This window comes from Chrysemys picta, chromosome 2 (assembly GCF_011386835.1).
Source record: "Chrysemys picta bellii isolate R12L10 chromosome 2, ASM1138683v2, whole genome shotgun sequence".
Lineage (NCBI taxonomy): Eukaryota > Metazoa > Chordata > Testudines > Emydidae > Chrysemys > Chrysemys picta.
The window spans coordinates 156465362-156484021 of NC_088792.1; the positions used below are offsets into that span (position 1 = coordinate 156465362).

The 18660-nt window shown below is 44.3% G+C and overlaps 1 protein-coding gene across 12 annotated transcripts in view; it reads right to left on the reverse strand.

Moving 5' to 3' along the window:
- PPP2R2A (protein phosphatase 2 regulatory subunit Balpha) overlaps positions 1-18660 on the reverse strand; it is an 84237-nt gene that overhangs the window by 42225 nt on the left and 23352 nt on the right. The window contains exon 2 of one of the 12 annotated variants that reach the window (XM_065584497.1): positions 14315-14439. The exons of the other annotated variants lie outside the window; for them this stretch is intronic. Within the exon in view, the coding sequence (XP_065440569.1) occupies positions 14315-14342 (28 nt within the window). The 5' untranslated portion in view covers positions 14343-14439. The remainder of the gene's footprint in view (positions 1-14314; positions 14440-18660) is intronic. 12 annotated transcript variants of the gene reach the window in all.

Sequence of the window (18660 nt, forward strand, 5' to 3'; positions counted from 1 at the left end):
GTGATCTCTAATACCAAAGCCACAGGCACTCAATATTAAGATGGAAAATGCGACCTTGTACTGAAATCACATGTGCTATGTAATGTGAATAGTGTTGTTCACCATGAAAGAGTATAAGCATTGTTCTGTAAAATATATCAGTTTAAAAAAACTTCTCTCCTTTTTTTCATCCCTCCCTCCAGCAGCTGCAAATTTTTAAAGCCTCCCTCCTCCATCCCGAAGGCTATCTCAGATAAGGCGGCGGAGAAAGAGGACGCGAGACGAGATGTTCTCGGAAATAATGGAATGCACCCGCAATGAAAGAGCTCATTTGAATGAGTGGAAGGACACGGTATCTAAATACAGGAAAGATGCCAGTGAACGTGAGGTCATGAGGGACGCTCGAGATGAGAGGTGGCAGGCTGCAACGCTGGGGCTGCTGCGTGATCAAACGGACATGCTCCGGTGTCTGGTGGAGCTTCAGGAACGGCAGCAGGATAGCAGACTGCCACTGCAGCCGCTGTATAACCTCCCTCCCTCCTCACCATGTTCCATATCCTCCTCACCCAGACGTGTAAGAACGCGGGGGGGGGGGGGGGATGCTCCGTGCACCCTCCCACTCCACCCCAGTGGACAGCCCAACCAAAAGGCTGTCATTTCAGTGGCCTTTTACTTCCCTCCTATCCTCCTCCCAAACCTCACCCAGGTTACCCTGTCGGTTCTCTCCCTATGTTTATAATCAATTAATAAAGAATACATGATTTTTAAATGATAGTGACTTTATTTCCTTTAAAAGCAAGCTGTGATTTAAGGGGGCAGGGTGGTTTGCTTACAGGGAATGAGTCAATCAAGGGGGCGGGTTTTCAATAAACAGAACTTTCACACCGTAGCCTGGCCAGTCATGAAACTGGTTTTCAAAGCTTCTCTGATGCACAGCGCTTCCTGGTGTGATCTTCTAATCGCCCTGGTGTCTGGCTGCGCATAATCAGCAGCCAGGCGATTTGCCTCAGCCTCCCACCCCGCCATAGAAGTCTCCCCCTTACTCTCACAGAGATAGTGGAGCACACAGCAAGCAGCAACAACAATGGGGATATTGGTTTGGCTGAGGTCTGACCGAGTCAGTAATGAGCGCCAGCGACCTTTTAAACGGCCAAATGCACATTCTACCACCATTCTGCACTTGCTCCGTCTGTAGTTGAACAGCTCCTGACTCCTGTCCAGGCTGCCTGTGTATGGCTTCATGAGCCATGCCATTAAGGGGTAGGCTGGGTCCCCAAGGATAACTATAGGCATTTCAACATCCCCAACGGTTATTTTCTGGTCCGGGAAGTAGGTCCCTTGCTGCAGCCGTTTAAACAGATTAGTGTTCCTGAAGACGCGAGCGTCATGAACCCTTCCCGGACAGCCCACGTTGATGTTGGTGAAACGTCCCTTATGATCCACAAGTGCTTGCAGCACCACTGAAAAGTACCCCTTGCGGTTTTTGTACTGGGTACCCTGGTGCTCCGGTGCCAAGATAGGGATATGGGTTCCATCTATCGCCCCACCACAGTTAGGGAATCCCATTGCAGCAAAGCCATCCACTATGACCTGCACATTTCCCAGAGTCACTACCTTTCGTAGCAGCAGCTCAGTGATTGCTTTGGCTACTTGCATCACAGCAGCCCCCACAGTAGATTTGCCCACTCCAAATTGATTCCAGACTGACCGGTAGCTGTCTGGCGTTGCAAGCTTCCACAGGGCTATCGCCACTCGCTTCTCAACTGTGAGGGCTGCTCGCATCTTGGTATTCTGGCGCTTCAGAGCAGGGGAAAGCAAGTCAAAGTTCCAAGAAAGTGCCCTTACGCATGTGAAAGTTTCGCAGCCACTGGGAATCGTCCCACACCTGCAACACTATGCGGTCCCACCAGTCTGTGCTTGTTTCCTGGGCCCAATATCGGCGTTCCACGGCTATAACCTGCCCCATTAACAGCATGATCTCCAAAGCACCGGGGCCCGCGGTTTGATAGAATTCCATGTCCATGTCCTCATCACTCTCGCCGCCGCGATGCCGTAGCCTACTCCTCGTCGCCTGGTTTTGCAGGTTCTGGTTCAGCATAAACTGCACGATAACACACGATGTGTTTACTACGTTCATGACTGCTGTCTTGAGCTGAGCGGGCTCCATGTTTGCCGTGGTATGGCGTCTGCACTGTTCACCCAGGAAAAAGGCGCAAAACGGTTGTCTGCCGTTGCTTCCCTGGAGAGGGGGGAGGATGTACCCAGAAACACCTGCAACAATGTTTTTGGCCCCATTAGGCATTGGGATCTCAACCCAGAATTCCAATGGGCGGAGGAGACTGCGGGAACTATGGGATAGCTATGGGATAGCTACCCACAGTGCAACGCTCCGGAAATTGACGCTAGCCCCGGTACATGGACGCACACCGCCGAATTAATGTGCTTAGTGTGGCTGCATACATTTATACAATCGGTTTCCAAAATTCCAATTATATAAATTCGGATTAATCCCGTAGTGTAGACATACCCTGAGACTGGACTACAGGGAATGGATCACTTGATAATTGCCCTGCTTTGTTTATCCCTTTGAAGCACCTGGCATTGGCCACTGACAGGATACTGGGCTAGATGGACCATTGGTTTGACCCAATATGGCCGTTCTTATCAAATGGAAACAGAAAATTCGAAGAGCTGATGAGGATACAATCTCTGAGGTTTGTTAGCTGCTTGTGTCCAGTCTATAATTAACTTTATTATGAATAAATAATCATTCTCAATCATATTCCTTCACAATAACTCAGCGAACCATCTGGATTGAGAGAAGTCCAAGAAACCCATTACTCTTTTGATCATATTCCTGTGCCAGCCACAATAGCGGGACTACCAAAGCATTTGTCAGATCACCGATATACAGGAGCTCTATAGAAAAGGCAGTCACCCCTAGGTGAACAGAACCCCAGGCTGGCAGCAAGCTGAGCAGGCTGGGGCGTAAGATCAGCATTTTAATTTAATTTTAAATGACACTTCTTAAACATTTTGAAAACCTTGTTTACTTTACATACAATAGTTTAATTATATAATATAGACTTAGAGAAAGAGACCTTCTAAAAACGTTAAAATGTATTACTGGCACGCGAAACCTTAAATTAGAGTGAATAAATGAAAACTCAGCACACCACTTCTGAAAGGTTGCCGACCCCTGATTTAGATTAAGAAACTGATAGGTAACAAGTAACAGTCTTTGTTCACTGGTGGTGGATAGGAGAAAGGATATAAAAATCCCCCCCCCTTGCTCATCCTCATACCTGTTTTCCCCCCCCTCCTTTTTAGTGCAGTGATTTTGTAACTGAGGGTTACAATTAATGGTCTTATTACTGAAAACACTTCTCTCCTCCTCTCCATCTTCTTAGGTTTCATGCATGATTTTCTCTGGGTTCTACACTCAGCAACTTAAACAAACCAACCCAGCACATGTGGCAGCAACACCGTCTAGAAACAGGCAATCCTACTTTCAGTTTACACTATGGGAGTCTTTCCAGAACAATCTTTTAAACTGAGGTCTGTCCTGTCTGCGATAAGACGGCATTGAAGATCACCTACCTCTTTTCTTGGGAAGAGTAGGAAAATTGTCACAGTATTCCTGGGCCAAAATTTCCACTTTTCCCACTGTTAAACATGTTGTGAGAACCAGCCGGCTGCAGCCCACCCAGAGATGCCAATTCTGCAGTAGTGCTGTACACGCGCACATATGTGAAACACTTTTGGATGAAAGTTAGAATTTATACAAATTACACTGCTTAGTTTTATACTGCTGACCCTGCTAGTGTCCTCAGGCTATTAGGCAAAGCTAGATACATGATCCAGGCAAAAGAAGATTATGCTGCTTTCTCTGGCTTTGAATGAATCTGGAAGTGTGTACACATGGGGAGAAATACTCCAGAAAGACTTCCATGACACCATGGAGTTCAAAATCTTTAGTCCCATGAAGTTCAGAGTAAAGGTTTGTGAAGACTTGTAAGAATCTGTTTTCCTATTGATTTTGAAAGCATGCCAGTCCTGTTTGGAGCAGCAGTACTTTTACAACAGCCTCAGTGTTTTTCTGCTCTGTCGAAAGAACCTGTTATGAGGTGCCAGTGTCCCAAAATAGCCTCTTTGCTAGATTCTTGAAGAGCAGTGTTACACATCTGAATTGAACTGCACAACCATTCTGCTGAGATACACTCATTATTCCTACTAAGCTTGTTACTCAAGGGTGAAGAGAAGAAGCCAATCTCTTGCTGTTGTGGTATGTAGTTTTTAAATAAACCCCCGCAATCTCTGTAACAAGAAAGGCCTTCATCCCCCAAAGTAGTACGTGGGTCACCGTTCCCCCAAAGAGAATTAAGGGAGGTGTGTCAGGGAAACAAGTACAAGTGAACTCTTCTTAGGCTTTGACTACACACGAGCATCACCATTGTAACTATCTCAGTATCGGTAAAGGAGTAAAATCCCCCCAGTGAGGAAGCAGTTCTACTAATATGAAAGGGCTTCTACTGGTATAGTCTATTCCCACACAGAAAGGGGAATAAACTATGCCAGTTTAAAACACCTTTTTATTGATATAACCGCAACCACAATAGGAGTTGTATCAGCGTAACTATTCCAGTTTAAAATAGAAAGCCACACCCCTAACTGAACTAAATGTACCAGTTCAAAAACTGTGCCACTCAGGCCTATATGCTACATGCATTTTATTTTTCCTTATTTCCTTCTCTCACTCATTCTCTTCCCATTTCTCCCTTCCGTTTCTTCTCTTTCCTCTTGCTTTTGTTTGTTCTTTTGATGGAAAATAATTTCCCCCAACTCAGAACAGAGGCATCCCTACCTCCTATATGGGGATACCTTGTCTCATCCACCCTTTCTCCTTCAGTCTACAGAGACCACAATTCTTAGACAGCATGTCTCTGTTGGCCAAGAGACAGGCAGAACCCAAAGGAACTGAGGCAAACACTTTGGGAGAGCTACCAAAGAAACCATGGTAAGCAGCAGCACTTATGTCAATCAGTACTCACGGAGCTAATGAACCCTCCTGAATTGAGCACTGACGCAATGTGCTCAGTGACGTACAACAAACAAAGGCAAAGACAGTGCCAGAACTGCAGGCTAGAAGACCCCAAATATGATGGCAAATGGACATAAAACAACTTTCAGAGGGTGTTAATTAGCGTGTCTCAGGATCCTGGCCCTCAACAAAGAATGGATCTTCAGGAGGAATATGAATGGGGGAGACAGGCATGACAAACTGGGATTGGGAGATACTTCCACACAGAGGGCAACATAGAAAGTACTGCATAGGATCTTTTCAGGAGGAATAAGGGAAGGCGCCACATTTATTGGTAATACATGTATTCATTAACACTGTATCATATGCATATGATATAAAACTTTATTAGAAAACGTTTAAAAATAGATGATACAGAGTGTTGAAACTTCAGTTATTAGTCATCGGGGGTAACATACAGAGTATAGGGGGATGTTAGTATTTTGATATTGGATAGCGCATAACACATACAGTCTGTAATATCCCCAGTGGGGAGGGTATAAAGTGGATGAATCAAGGTACAGTCAGCAAGCAGTGAGGGTACATCACTCATACAGGAATTACAGGCAATCATAGGTATAAATAAGCGGTCCGGGTAATGAGGATAAGATGACCCTCATATGGTGGAGTTCAGTTCGGTTCGGTGGGTTCAGGGGATAAGGTCCAACAGAGGAAGTCTTCGGGTCTCTTCTTCATTGTGGGTGCGCGAAGTCACGCCAGCTCACTCTCGGTATTGGCGGTGGCCGGTGATGTGCTCTGTATAGATGTCTCGGGACCATCGGATAGTGTCCGAGACCATTAGACGTCGCATGAGCCGCGCGTAGTGACGGCCTACCCCGCAGGTCCTCAGTAAGCGCTCGTTACAGGGGTCCCAGGTGCCCAGGACCCCAACGATCAGAGCATCGGTGTACACCTCATAGCCCTTTGCCCGCAGGGTGTCAGCCAGAGGGGCGTATTTTTCAAGTTTGCGGGCTCGGGCTTCGCGGAAGGCCGGGGTCCTATTCTCGAATGGGATGGTCACGTCGACGAGGATGATCTTTTTCCGATCCTCGTCCGCAACAACGATGTCAAGGCGCAGCGGGCTGTTGGTGCCGGGGACGGCGCGGTTGATGGCAATCTCTCCCAGGTGCGGGGCGATGGCCTTCACTAGGCGGTCCTGGACGGCATTGTGGCGCAGCTGCCAGGCTCTGGCATGGGGCTTGCAGCTGCACAGGACGTAGGGCAGGGTCTCCATGACGTACCCGCACTTCCTGCAGCGCCTGTCCCTGTTCCCGTGGCGGACGGCTCCATTGAGAGGAACGCAATTCAGTCAGGCGCGGTGTATGAACCACCAGTCGGCGAATCAGGTGAAGCTGCCCGCGGGGAGAAAGTGGTTGCTGAAGTCCCACTTGCCAGACCAGGGTAAGACCTTCGAGGTGACCAGCTTTTTCCTCAGGGTGTCCAAGTAGAGCGCACGGATGGCTGCCTTCAGAGACCTCTCCTGCGACCTCTCCAGCACACCTCTGGCTCCGGGGGTGACGATAGTGTTGCCATCCGTCCTGATCCATGACACCAGGACTCCTAGCTCCTGCCGTTCCTCGCTTCACTCCCAGTGGCAGCCCAGTCGCTTTCCCAGTCGGCGCGTGGCGTTGCAGGCGCGGGACCAGTGAGGTGATGTCACCCCCGACCTGGGCGAATTCGCCGTCCAGGGAGCCGCTCAAGAAGGGGCTACATCTTGGTTGGAGGGAGCTCTGCCGATTTGCTTCGCGATGGCGGCGCGCAGGGCGGTCGTCGCGACATTCTTCACCTTGACAGACAGACAGACACACAAGCACACTCCGTCTTGTTGTTGTTACCAATTAGTTGCTCCTCTTAACTTCACCGGCCAGGTGAGTTAGATGGGAGAGGGGTGGAGCCAGGCTTCTGCTGATCCGGATCGATGCTCCGATGTTGACAAGACAAGACCCGGGGTCCTCTGTAAGACACCTCACATTTATAGCAGCTTCACTCACATGCAAATCTGTACCAGATTCAAAATCTGTGTCTGTGTCCATTGGTCCTTTGTGCTGCTTCCTTCTGGGTGTTGTCCCAATGCTGTTCAAAGAGGGTGTTTTCAAAAGAAGGTGCTTGCTTCTAACCCCCGAGGCCGTCAATATGTCTCCTCCTTCTTTAGTGAGCCCGCTTGACAAGTTTTATTGTCCTTGGGTCTGGCTTCCATCCCCTCTCCAACTGTATATGCATCCGAAGAAGTGGGCCGTAGTCCATGAAAGCTTATGCTCTAATAAATTTGTTAGTCTCTAAGGTGCCACAAGTACTCCTGTTCTTCTTTTTGCGGATACAGACTAACACGGCTGCTACTCTAAAACCTCTCCAATTGTTGCAGCTGTCTGGAGGTGCTGCCTTCCACACCTTGCTCACTGACACCTCATTCATTCAACAGAGCAATTGATTAAAAGGTGGTGGGGGGGAGAAAGAGAGCTTGTTCTACTGCTAGCAAAAAGACATTTTTCTTCTATCTTATTCTATCCTTAGGGGCTATAACATTATACCAAGATTCAGTGCAAAGTTTCCACATGAGGCTTTGATACAAAGTTTCATGAAAACAGAGGTTACACGTGGGTAGACCCACTACAAGGTTATATGAAGAGGCACAATGTAAAGTCATATGAAAATTATCAGAGATTTATCTACAAAGTTTAAAGCGGCCGTGGACAGGGAGAGGAACCAGCGGGGGCAGGGAGAAGAGCGAGAGAAAAGGGAGCTGGTACCCTTGGCGTACTTGAAGAAAAGGCATTTTAGAAAGACAATTGACCTATTTAAAAAAAAAAAAAAAAAAAACACAACACACCACACTTGCCTGGCCAAGGGGAAATAACGGACCCTGTTTTATACAAGCAGATTTACTAGTCTGACATCTGTTTTAAAAAAAATTGTGGTTATCAACTTCTGAGAGCTTGGGTAGCTTACCTGCCATTGATACTACACATCTCACTTCAACGTTCTATTTTTATTTGTTTGTTTTAGGAAAATGGAGTTGTGTCATTCCATTTCAGCCTCTCTTCAGACTTCCTAAGTGATCTTTGGCCAGTAAAAGCTCCTCAATACAGATCTGTGATCCACCCTGCACAGGGTGCTGGCAGGAAGGCATCTACTTTCCCCGCTGAAGCAGCACAAAGAGCAAGCTACAAAAGGGCACAGAAGGCCTAAGAATATGGTGAAGAGCACACGCTAGGATTGCCTAGGGTTACCATATCTAATAAATAAAAAAAGAGGACCCTCCACAGGCACTGGCCCCGCCCATTTCCCCACCCCTAGCCCCGCCCCAACTCCGCTCCCTCCTCCCTCCCACTCCCAGCCACGGGGAAAGGGGTGCCCCAGCGCTACCGGCTTCACGGTTTGCCGGGCAGCCCCCAGACCCTGCGCCCCCGGCCGGCGCTTCCCCAGCGAAGCTGGAGCCCGGGAGGGGAAGCGCCCAGCCGGGGGCACAGGGTCTGGAGGCTGCCCGGCAAACCGTGAAGCCAGTAGCGCTCGGGCTTTGGGCAGCCCCTATGCCTTCGGACCCTGCACCCCCAGCCGGGCACTTCCCCTCCCGGGCTCCGGCGGCGCAGGGTCCGGAGGCACGGGGGCTGCCCGAAGCCGGTAGCGCTCGGGCAGCCCGGCTCTTAAACAGAGCCGAAGAGTCGGGGAGGAGCACAGCCGCCATTTTCCCGGACATGTTCGGCTTTTTGGCAATTCCCCCCGGACGGGGGTTTGACTGCCGAAAAGCCGGACATGTCCGGGAAAAAGAGGATGTATGGTAACCCTAGAGTTGACAGTAATACCGTTGTTGAAACTATCCGCAGCCTTTTTAGAAGCAAAAATAGGAACAATAAAAGCTCAAAGCAGAGAGCTTGACAATGACTAGTACCGTAAAGGAAAGTACATATCATGATAGCTTTGAATTATAGATAAACTTATGACCTATTATTCATGGGTAGTTTGGAGATAACATAAATCGGAGAATTAAACTCAAAACAATATTATTCAGTGGTTTCATAACCTCATGAGAACAACTATTCCTGTCAAGCCTCAGGACTGCAGAGGAAAATTAATAGCTACAGCGTAGCAAACTCCCATCCCCTCCCATTGAAGCGACATGACAATACCACTCCAAGCCATCTAGATTCTGGTTGTGCACAGGGCTATTTGCTCCTTCAAGCAGCTTCACTAGGCTTGTAGCCCATCAAGAGGCACAAACTGCCCAACCCGGGGAACAGAGGCCACCCAGGTCCACAAAGGAATGCTCAAAAGGAGACAAATAATCAAGTGCCTATATTGATGTAGATTTAAAAGTGAATAACCTAGCTCTTCTATAGTTCTCTCCAAGATTACACCTGGAAGCACTTTACAGAAGAAAGTCAGTGTCAGTATTATCCCCATTTTACATATGGGGAACTGAGGCACAGAGAGGTAAAACAACACGCTCAAGGTTACCCAGCAGGCTAGTGGCAGAGCTGTGAACAGAACCCAGGCCTCCTAAGTCCCAGTCCAGTGCTCTATCCATTAGACAACCCTCCCTTTCCCTGTAGAGCAGGGGTCTGCAACCTTTCAGAAGTGGTGTGCAGAGTCTTCATTTATTCACTCTAATTTAAGGTTCCGCGTGCCAGTAATACATTTTAACGTTTTTAGAAGGTCTCTTTCTATAAGTCTATAATATATAACTCAACTATTGTTATATGTAAAGTAAATAAGGTTTTTAAAATGTTTCAGAAGCTTCATTTAAAATTAAATTTAAAATGCAGAGCACCCCAGACCGGTGGCCAGGACCCGGGCAATGTGAGTGGCACTGAAAATCAGCTCGTGTGCCGCCTTCGGCATGTGCCATAGGTTGCCTACCCCTGCTGTAGAGTAATTCCCTTAACAGCTACAAATATTGAGCTGACCAATGTTTAATGGCAAAGCAAGAATCACAAGTTCAATATTACAAACTTTTAAGCAGCAGGAAGAGGGGGCTACTTGGAGGATTGTCAGTTGGCTACAGAGTAGCGGTTCTCAAACTGTGGGTCAGGACCCCAAAGTGGGTTGTGACCCTGTTTTAATGGGGTCACCAGGACTAGCGTTAAACTTGCTGGGGCCCAGGGCCGAAGCCCAAGCTCCACCACCTGGGACTAAAGCACAAGATCTTCAGTCCTGGGTGGCTGGGCTCAGGTTACAGGCCACCCCCCACCCAGGGCTGAAGCCCTTGGGCTTCAACTTTGGCCAGCTCGCCCGCCTGGGGCAGTGGGGCTCGGGCTTTGGCCCCCGCAGTTTGGGTGGGCTCAGACTTCAATCCCCCTCTGGGGGTCACGTGGTAATTTTTGTTGTCAGACAGGGGTCGCGGTGCAATGAAGTTTGAGAACTGCTGCTATAGAGCATTTTACTTCTGGTGGTGCCAGTTCAAATCCAGTTTAGCAGCTAATCACTGAACATCAACATGGGATAGCTGCTTGGTGTTCTACATGAATTAAGTTTTGTGATCTCAGCCCAGTAGCCAAATGTCCAAGTATCCATCAACAAAGCAAAACAAAAATCTACCATCCATTTCCTCCTCCTGTTAGCAATCGGGCGAGAAGCAAAGGCTTGAACTGGCCATGGAGACAATCACCCTCTTAGCACAAGAGGTAGTCTCCCCAATGTTGAGACCCAGTGATGCTGAGCAGTGTGGTGGAAGTTTGCTACTGCTTTCACCCCTAATCTGTGGGCAAAGAGAAGACCTCTGTCATCCACACAGGCAAAAATGTGTTTATGAAAACCCCTCTCATGTCATGGAAAACTTTGAGAAGCCTAATGCAAAACTGTAATTTCTTGTTTCATAATTATATGCCAAGCATTTACATAAGACTTAATTTGAGACCACTGAGCACAGAAGTTATAAAATTAGGCATTTTCTCCATAAGATTAAAAACAGACTTCACGCTAGTGTTTTTATTACCTAAGGACAAAGTTGGTGAATTGTTTAATATTGTTTTGTTTGCTTTTATTACTGGTTAAGCAAATAGAGTGGATTTAAAATCTCTAAACATGCCATCTCTGCAAATTTATACTACAGATCCTTAGTTATACAGGATATTTACTAACAACTGTCAATAATTAGATGTATTATTTCACCAAATATTTGTTCAAACTTGTTTTCTTTACATTACAAACAACAATTTCAAGTTGTAAAGTTTAATTTTCTATAGTGGACATGAAAGTTTGGTGAAATGCAAACAAGAGCACTCAATCAACTTACCTACCTTGAGCAATGGGAATTTTAAGCATACAAGGAGTGAAAGTTCAGCCCCAAAAATATCTTATATACACCTCAGACTTTTCCTCTAGCCCAGTGGTTCTCAAACTTTTGTACTGGTGACCCCTTTCACACAGCAAGTCTCTGAGTGCGACCCCCTCCTTATAAGTCAAAAACACCTTTTTTAATATTTAACACTATTATAAATGCTGGAGGCAAAGTGGGGTTTGGGGTGGAGGCTGACAGCTCGCAACCCCCCACGTAATAACCGCAGACCCTCTGAGGGGTCACAACCCCCAGTTTAAAAGAACAGGAGTACTTGTGGCACCTTAGAGACTAACAAATTTATTAGAGCATAAGCTTTCGTGGGCTACAGCCCACTTCTTCGGATGCATATAGAATGGAACATATATTGAGGAGATATATATACACACACATACGGAGAGCATGAACAGGTGGAAGTTGTCTTACCAACTCTGAGAGGCCAATTAAGTAAGTGAAAAAAAACTTCTGAAGTGATAATCAAGAGAGCCCAGTACAAACAGTTTGATAAGAAGTGTGAGAAAAACTTACTGAAGCATCTCTGAGGGTGAGATTATCTGTATTTAGTTTGATTAGACATAGATTTGCGCATTTTATTTTATTTTACTTTACTTGGTAACTTACTTTGTTCTGTCTGTTACTACTTGGAACCACTTAAATCCTACTGTCTGTATTTAATAAAATCACTTTCTACTTAGTAATTAACTCAGAGTATGTATTAATACCTGGGGGAGCAAACAACTGTGCATATCTATCAGCGTTATAGAGGGCGAACAATTTATGAGTTTGCCCTGCATAAGCTTTATGCAGGGTAAAACAAATTTATTTGGGTTTAGACCCCATTGGGAGTTGGGCATCTGAGTGCTAAAGACAAGCACACTTCTCTGAGCTGTTTTCAGGTAAACTTGCAGCTTTGGGACAAGTGATTCAGACCCTGGGTCTGTGTTGGAGCAGACGGGAGTGTCTGGCTCAGCAAGACAGGGTGCTGGAGTCCTGATCTGGCAGGAAAACAGAAGCAGAGGTAGCCTTTGCACATCAGGTGGCAGCTCCCAAGGGGGTTTCTGTGATCCAACCCGTCAAACCCCCAGTTTGAGAACCACCGCTCTAGCCTGTGTTTGCAGCCTTATTATCACGCAAGCAAAGAGAAGGGGCAGTGCAGAGCCACCCAGCAATGGCAATTAACGCAGCACTAGTCAAAGACTTTACAAACTCTACCATCTCCCTCATGCTTATGGCCCATAGACAGAGAGGACAGGGAGAAATGGATTCTATGAGCTCAGAGTGCTTGACAACTCTTGGTGGGGGGGGAGGAGAGAAGAAACACGAACACCGTGCCACTAAAGTCCCATTTCCACCTGCTTCAAAAAAAAAAAAAATGGAAACACAAGGTCTCCTCTATGCAATACTCCTAAACATTTATGGTACTGCCATCATTTTGCTATGTGTCAAACATGGCCAGAGATGCAAGTCTGATTATTTTCAAGGAGATGGGATTTATATCCATTTAAAATGAACATTCAATGTTTCCTATCATTTAACATAACATAATTAAATATCTTTAAAGTTTTAATTTTGGGGAGTTAACGCATTTATTTAATTTAAAAACTATTATGTGGTCAGGGAAAGTTTTCAAACCTTTCATTCCTTAAAAATTGTGAAACGTAATAGAAATAATCCACATGCTTAAATGTAATAATGAAGCTCCAGCAGGATTCCATTTACTATAACCACCATCCTCTGGGTCAGTCTGGACTGTACCTGTCCATAGTGTTAGTATTATACCTTTACACTGCTCACCAAGATAGGGGTTCTGTTCTTTGTTTAAACTTTCACACCATCTACTCGTTATCAAAATGTTCCATAAACCTACTACACTACAAATCCAAGGTTATGTCTACATTGCGAACCTTACAACGGAGCGGCTCTGCTGTTGTAAGATGTGCTGTGTAGCTGCTCTTTTTTGATGGGACAAAATAAAGCCACCTCCAACGAGCAGCAGCAGCTTCGTCGTCAGGAGCACGGCTCCCACCAACAAAGCGCTGTCCACACTGGTGCTTTTCATTGCTAAAACTTTTGTCTATCAGGGTAGTGTTTTTACACACTCCTCAGCGACAGAAGTTTTAGTGAAGAAAGTGCCAGTGTAGACAAAGCCTAACATTCTGCAAATGGGAAAACTAAAGGGTTGGGTTTTGTTGGCTGAAAAAAGCCTCTACACGGGTGTTTTGGAAGACATTTCAACTGTTCAAAAAAAAAAAAAAAATTAGGGAGTTGGGTTTATTTTTAAAGCCAAAACTGGTGGGTGGTTGTGATTTCATACATATATAAAGTACTAAAATATCTCTACCTAAATAAAAACAAACCATAATTATAGTAGATGTATACAAGGTTATTCTCTCTATAACCAGATGCAAAGCTGTTTGGTTTCTGGACAGAAACCATTAACCCTCATCACCCTGATTAATTACCTTCTATTTTTAAACCTTGAGAAAGGACATTACTGCAATTCCTCTCTGAACAAATGCATAGGAAACCAATGAGCAATGGTTCCCTTTACCCAACTCAGTGAAATATTGACAGTGAACCATACTTCCATTTACCCAACTAAGTGAAATATAGATCCCAGCAGTATTTCAATAGCCTACACAAAGCTGCGAACTACTGTACCTTCAAAACAATACCCCTATTCTAGACGTTACTCAGTTGGATGAGCAATGCGTGGAGAAATAAAACTACACGAGGAGCAATAGGGCTGACTACATGTACAGAAGGAGAAAATAAAATTAATTTATGATAGATCTAAGTCCAATGAAGTACAGCCAAGACTACCAGAAAAGGGAAAGTTAGGTCTAACAGCAGTTTCCAAATAGTCAGTCACCTCTATGTTAGGGTAGATCTTCACTACAAAGTCAACTCAGGTTAGCCTAGCCTGGGCATGAGTAGCCACAATGCAACACCATATCCGAATTTGCGTCCTCACTGATGCTTACTGTGTGTTGCTAGGACTTGTGGGGGCATATCTTGGTTCTTTTTGCTGCTCTAAGCTCAGCTGGTCTAGGCTTCTTTCGCAGTGAATTATGGGAGAACTTGTATGTCCATCTGGCACCTGGGCAGGCTAGGGATAATAAGCAAATAAGAATCCAAGTTAACCATGCAGTGAAGACATACCTTTAGAACTACAATTTCATCACCCCAACAATTAGAACTAACCAGTTCTAAAACCTGACAAGCGTTCCTTTACCTCAGTCTCTACCAAAGAAACATTTACTCAACGATATCTTCTACCTTGACATGGAAGCTAACCTCAGACTATTCAAGACTGGAAGACTGACAATTCTCCCACTTAAAGGACTGCACTGGTGACAGCCTGCTAGAATACTACATATTGTAAGTATCTGGTATTTCCATCTGCATGCACTGCAACTTCCAAGAATGTTAGGTCTTTTAAATTGAGATGATCTCATAGGATGAAGGCTGCCTCCATTCTGGACTTTTACAAAAGAGAAGTTTTATCAGCTCTGAGTGAAGAGTCTGAAAAGGTGGTCTGAAGCTCTAGCTGTAACCCTTGCTTTTAGCTCGGATACTTCCAATCCTTGCAAGGTCCTCTTAACCAGTTCTTAACTCAGGGATCCAGCTGAGTTCCTAAAATAAGTCTCCCTATAGTTTATTGTCCTCAAGTAACTGGGTTTGTAGATTAGCCACATAGAAGGTTAGCAAAATTCTAATAATCTACTTCAACAAATGGATTTTCCCCAAATGTCACTGCCTTATTAAGCACTGTAACATACAGGCATTTTTACGGAAATTAAATAAAAGTCATTCTATACTTGCAAAACTGGGAACATAAGTGAAGATCAACTGCAAAAAAAAAAAATCTATAAAGCATATAAATATAATACACAACCTTCTGGTACAGTTATTAAAGTTTACTTAGTATACATGCTCCACTAAAGACACCCCCAAAATATGACAGGAAATGCCTATTTGCCTTTCCTATTCACAGTAATTCAGTTCTATTGTTAGTCGAAACAAAGGTCTTTCAACCCACATCACCCGTTCCCAGGACATTTGACACCAGTTTATTAATATCATACACATAAGAGACAAATGGCAACAATCCAGACCTGCCCCTGTACCAGTCTTAAATAACCTTGGAAAGGCAAGTGACCACCACCACCACAGGTTATGAAACCACAATATTTATCCACAATTAGGACTATGCAATTACATGTTGTGGCTTTTCTGCAAGTCCTTCATTTGCAGGAGCTACATTAAATACGTAGTCACAAAATAAAATGAAGTTACACCATGGCATTTTAAATAGCTCTCTCCAGAACTGGATGGGTGGGGAGGAGTGGGCAGACACCTTTCCTCGAACAAACAGCAATCAGAGACAAATCTGACACACTGATATTTGTAAAGCTATCTAGCTGATCAACACTAGTGCCGGAAGTGTGATTCAGTTTTCCAGCCAGAGCACAACACCTTTGTTGCAGGCTGCGAACCCAAGCAGCCTAATTCCATATTCAGAAGGAAAAAAAATTGTTTCCTTCCAGATGACTGTTTAAGACCATCTCTGATCTTAGTTTTGCATCTCCTTCCTTTCCATCTCATGGGAACCTCCCCCATTACTTAATGCTCCATGTCGTAAAATCAGCAAGATCATGCAGAGCACTTGTTTTTCTGGTAGCACTACACATTCAGAGGTTAGGTACGCCTCAACTAATTTGTTCCTGGATACCAGATTTTAAAGCATGTTTACAATTAGAAACATCACGGGGGGAAAACCAACATGGAAAAAGTAACCCATGCTATATTAAAAACATTAAAACAACAGACAATCTTTCACAAGAAATAACTCGGTGCTACAGTACATTTTTCAATCAAAATGTCTTAAGGATTTTTAGTATGTGGACTGAACACATATAGTAGATCCTCAGAGTTACGAAGCCGTTGAGAATAGAGGTTGTTTGTAACTCTGAACAAAACCGTATGGTTGTTCTTTCAGAAGTTTATAACTGAACATTGACTTAATACAGCTTTGAAACTTTACTATGCAGAAGAAAAATGCTGCTTTTAACCATCTTAATTTAAATGAAACAAACAATTTCCTTATCTTGTCAAAACAAATTTTTTTTAAACTTACCTTCTTTTTTTAGGTAGTTTTAATTTAACACAGTATTGTAGAGTGAATCCTGCTGCCTGATTGTGTACTTCCAGTTCCAAATGAGGTGTGGGGTTGACCGGTCAGTTCGTAACTCTGGTGTTCATAACTCTGAGGTTTTACTGTATGTGCTAACAACATGTGTAAAGGAATAAATGATCACATGCAAAATTTATACTTATATTGGGAGAGAAATCAAAAGTCACTATTCAGATTGGGTCAGACAAAAAACCAAAGTCTGGACTTTATATGCTGCAAAATTCCAGAGACCATAAAACTTCTTATAGAAATCCATCACTACAGACTTGTCTACATGGAGCAGCAAGGCACTTTACAGGGGTGTGATTTCTAAAGCCTACTACCACATTGCACATTAATTAGTCTGTGTAGATTCTGCTGGTGTGAATTAAAAGTTCTCTAGTGAGCTTTAACACACGGTTGTATGTTAGAGCATATTTGGGAACTTTTAGTTTACACCAGCAGAGTCTACACCGGGGTTCTCAAACTGGGCATCGGGACCCCTCAGGCGGTCGCGAGGTTATTACATGGGGGGGGGGGGGTGTTGCAAGCTGTCAACCTCCACCCCAAACCCTGCTTGCCTCCAACATTTATAATGATGTTAAATATATTAAACAGTGTGTTTAATTTATTAGGGGGGGTCGCACTCAGAGGCTTGCAATGTGAAAGGGGTCGCCAGTAAAAAAGTTTGAGACCCACTGGTCTACACGGACCAATCAATGCACTACAATTTAGCAAGCTGTAGAAATCACACCCCTGTAGCGCACCTTGCTGCTCCACATAGACAAGTCCTACAGCACCTGCATGTGTCACAAAGTTTATTACAGCCCACAATGGGCAACAATACTAACCCTTGCTCAATCAGTTGTTCTCTTTCTCTCTCTCTCACCCACATCCACAGGGAAAAGGCTCAGAATAGCAAGAAAAGTGAAATTCTGGTAGCACTGATGTGATGGAAGCCATAAGAACCTAGACAGAACTGCATAATTATTCTTTAAAACCAATAAGTAAAGTCCTGGCCAAACAGATGGGGGCTGCACCAGGCTCTGATAGCTACCAAACTTGTGACCTAATTGGGGGTGAGATCTACAGCTGAAGGAACTTCCACAGGTCTTACTATTTTAATATGTATTTTATGCAAAACTTGGCCATGGAATCACTCATATATTCAAGAATGAAGATGAAATACAATTCTAATGCCTTATCCCTAGGAAGGATAACTGAAATATTCACTATAAAATAAATGTATGCACTAATTCACATGACTCACAGAACATCAGATCTATAAAACTTCTGCAGGGATCCTTTTCATGGATGGGCATCCTTCCAGATTAAAGCAACAGATTATTTATGTTAAATACGAATATTAACTTAAAATGTGAATATGTTAAAATGAACTCAGTATTTGTTTAAGAAAAATACCTGCAGTTGTTCATTGAGAAGTTTCATATTTTTATTTTATTTTTTTACCCTTTCCTCTAAATTCCCTTCAGGTCACTTATCAATCCGTATCTTTACCTTGAAAGTAGAAGTATTTATTGTTCAGTTCCTTCCTATTCCCCGCCTGCCCTCCCCCGGCCACTCTGTGTGAAATAGAGCAAAATAGAGCTACATACAATGAAGTACTACTGTACATATTATAAACCTAGATTGAGGAATAGTCCTTGGAAGGCCATACTTCAGTTCTTTTCAGGAGGCCTGCTAGTGTTCCAAAGTAGTACAGAGCTATTTATGGAAAAATCTCTGCTGAAACCACAGCCAGAATTTCAATAGGCTGCACTGCACAGAAGAGCCAGTGGTTAGGTTTGTGCTTGCAAATGCCAATATATTTGGAAATAATGTACTGGGTGTTATTGTTTTGCATGTAAATATCAGAAGCCTTTAGGCAATGACTTCCTTGATTTGTCACTGAAAACATTACATATTATGCAGTAAAAGCCTGGATTATCTGGATTTTTTTTTAAACTGAATCCACTCAGACATGCAATACAAATTTAAAACAAATATTTAATACGCAAGAAAAATACTTCTTTCAAAAGCATAAGTAGAGTCTGGCAATGCATTTCAAACTCAGCCACTATAGTTCTCTAACCCAGGGAGATTTTCCTGCTGTGGATTTTAAAACCATTATTTTAATTGAAGAGATCCCATTCC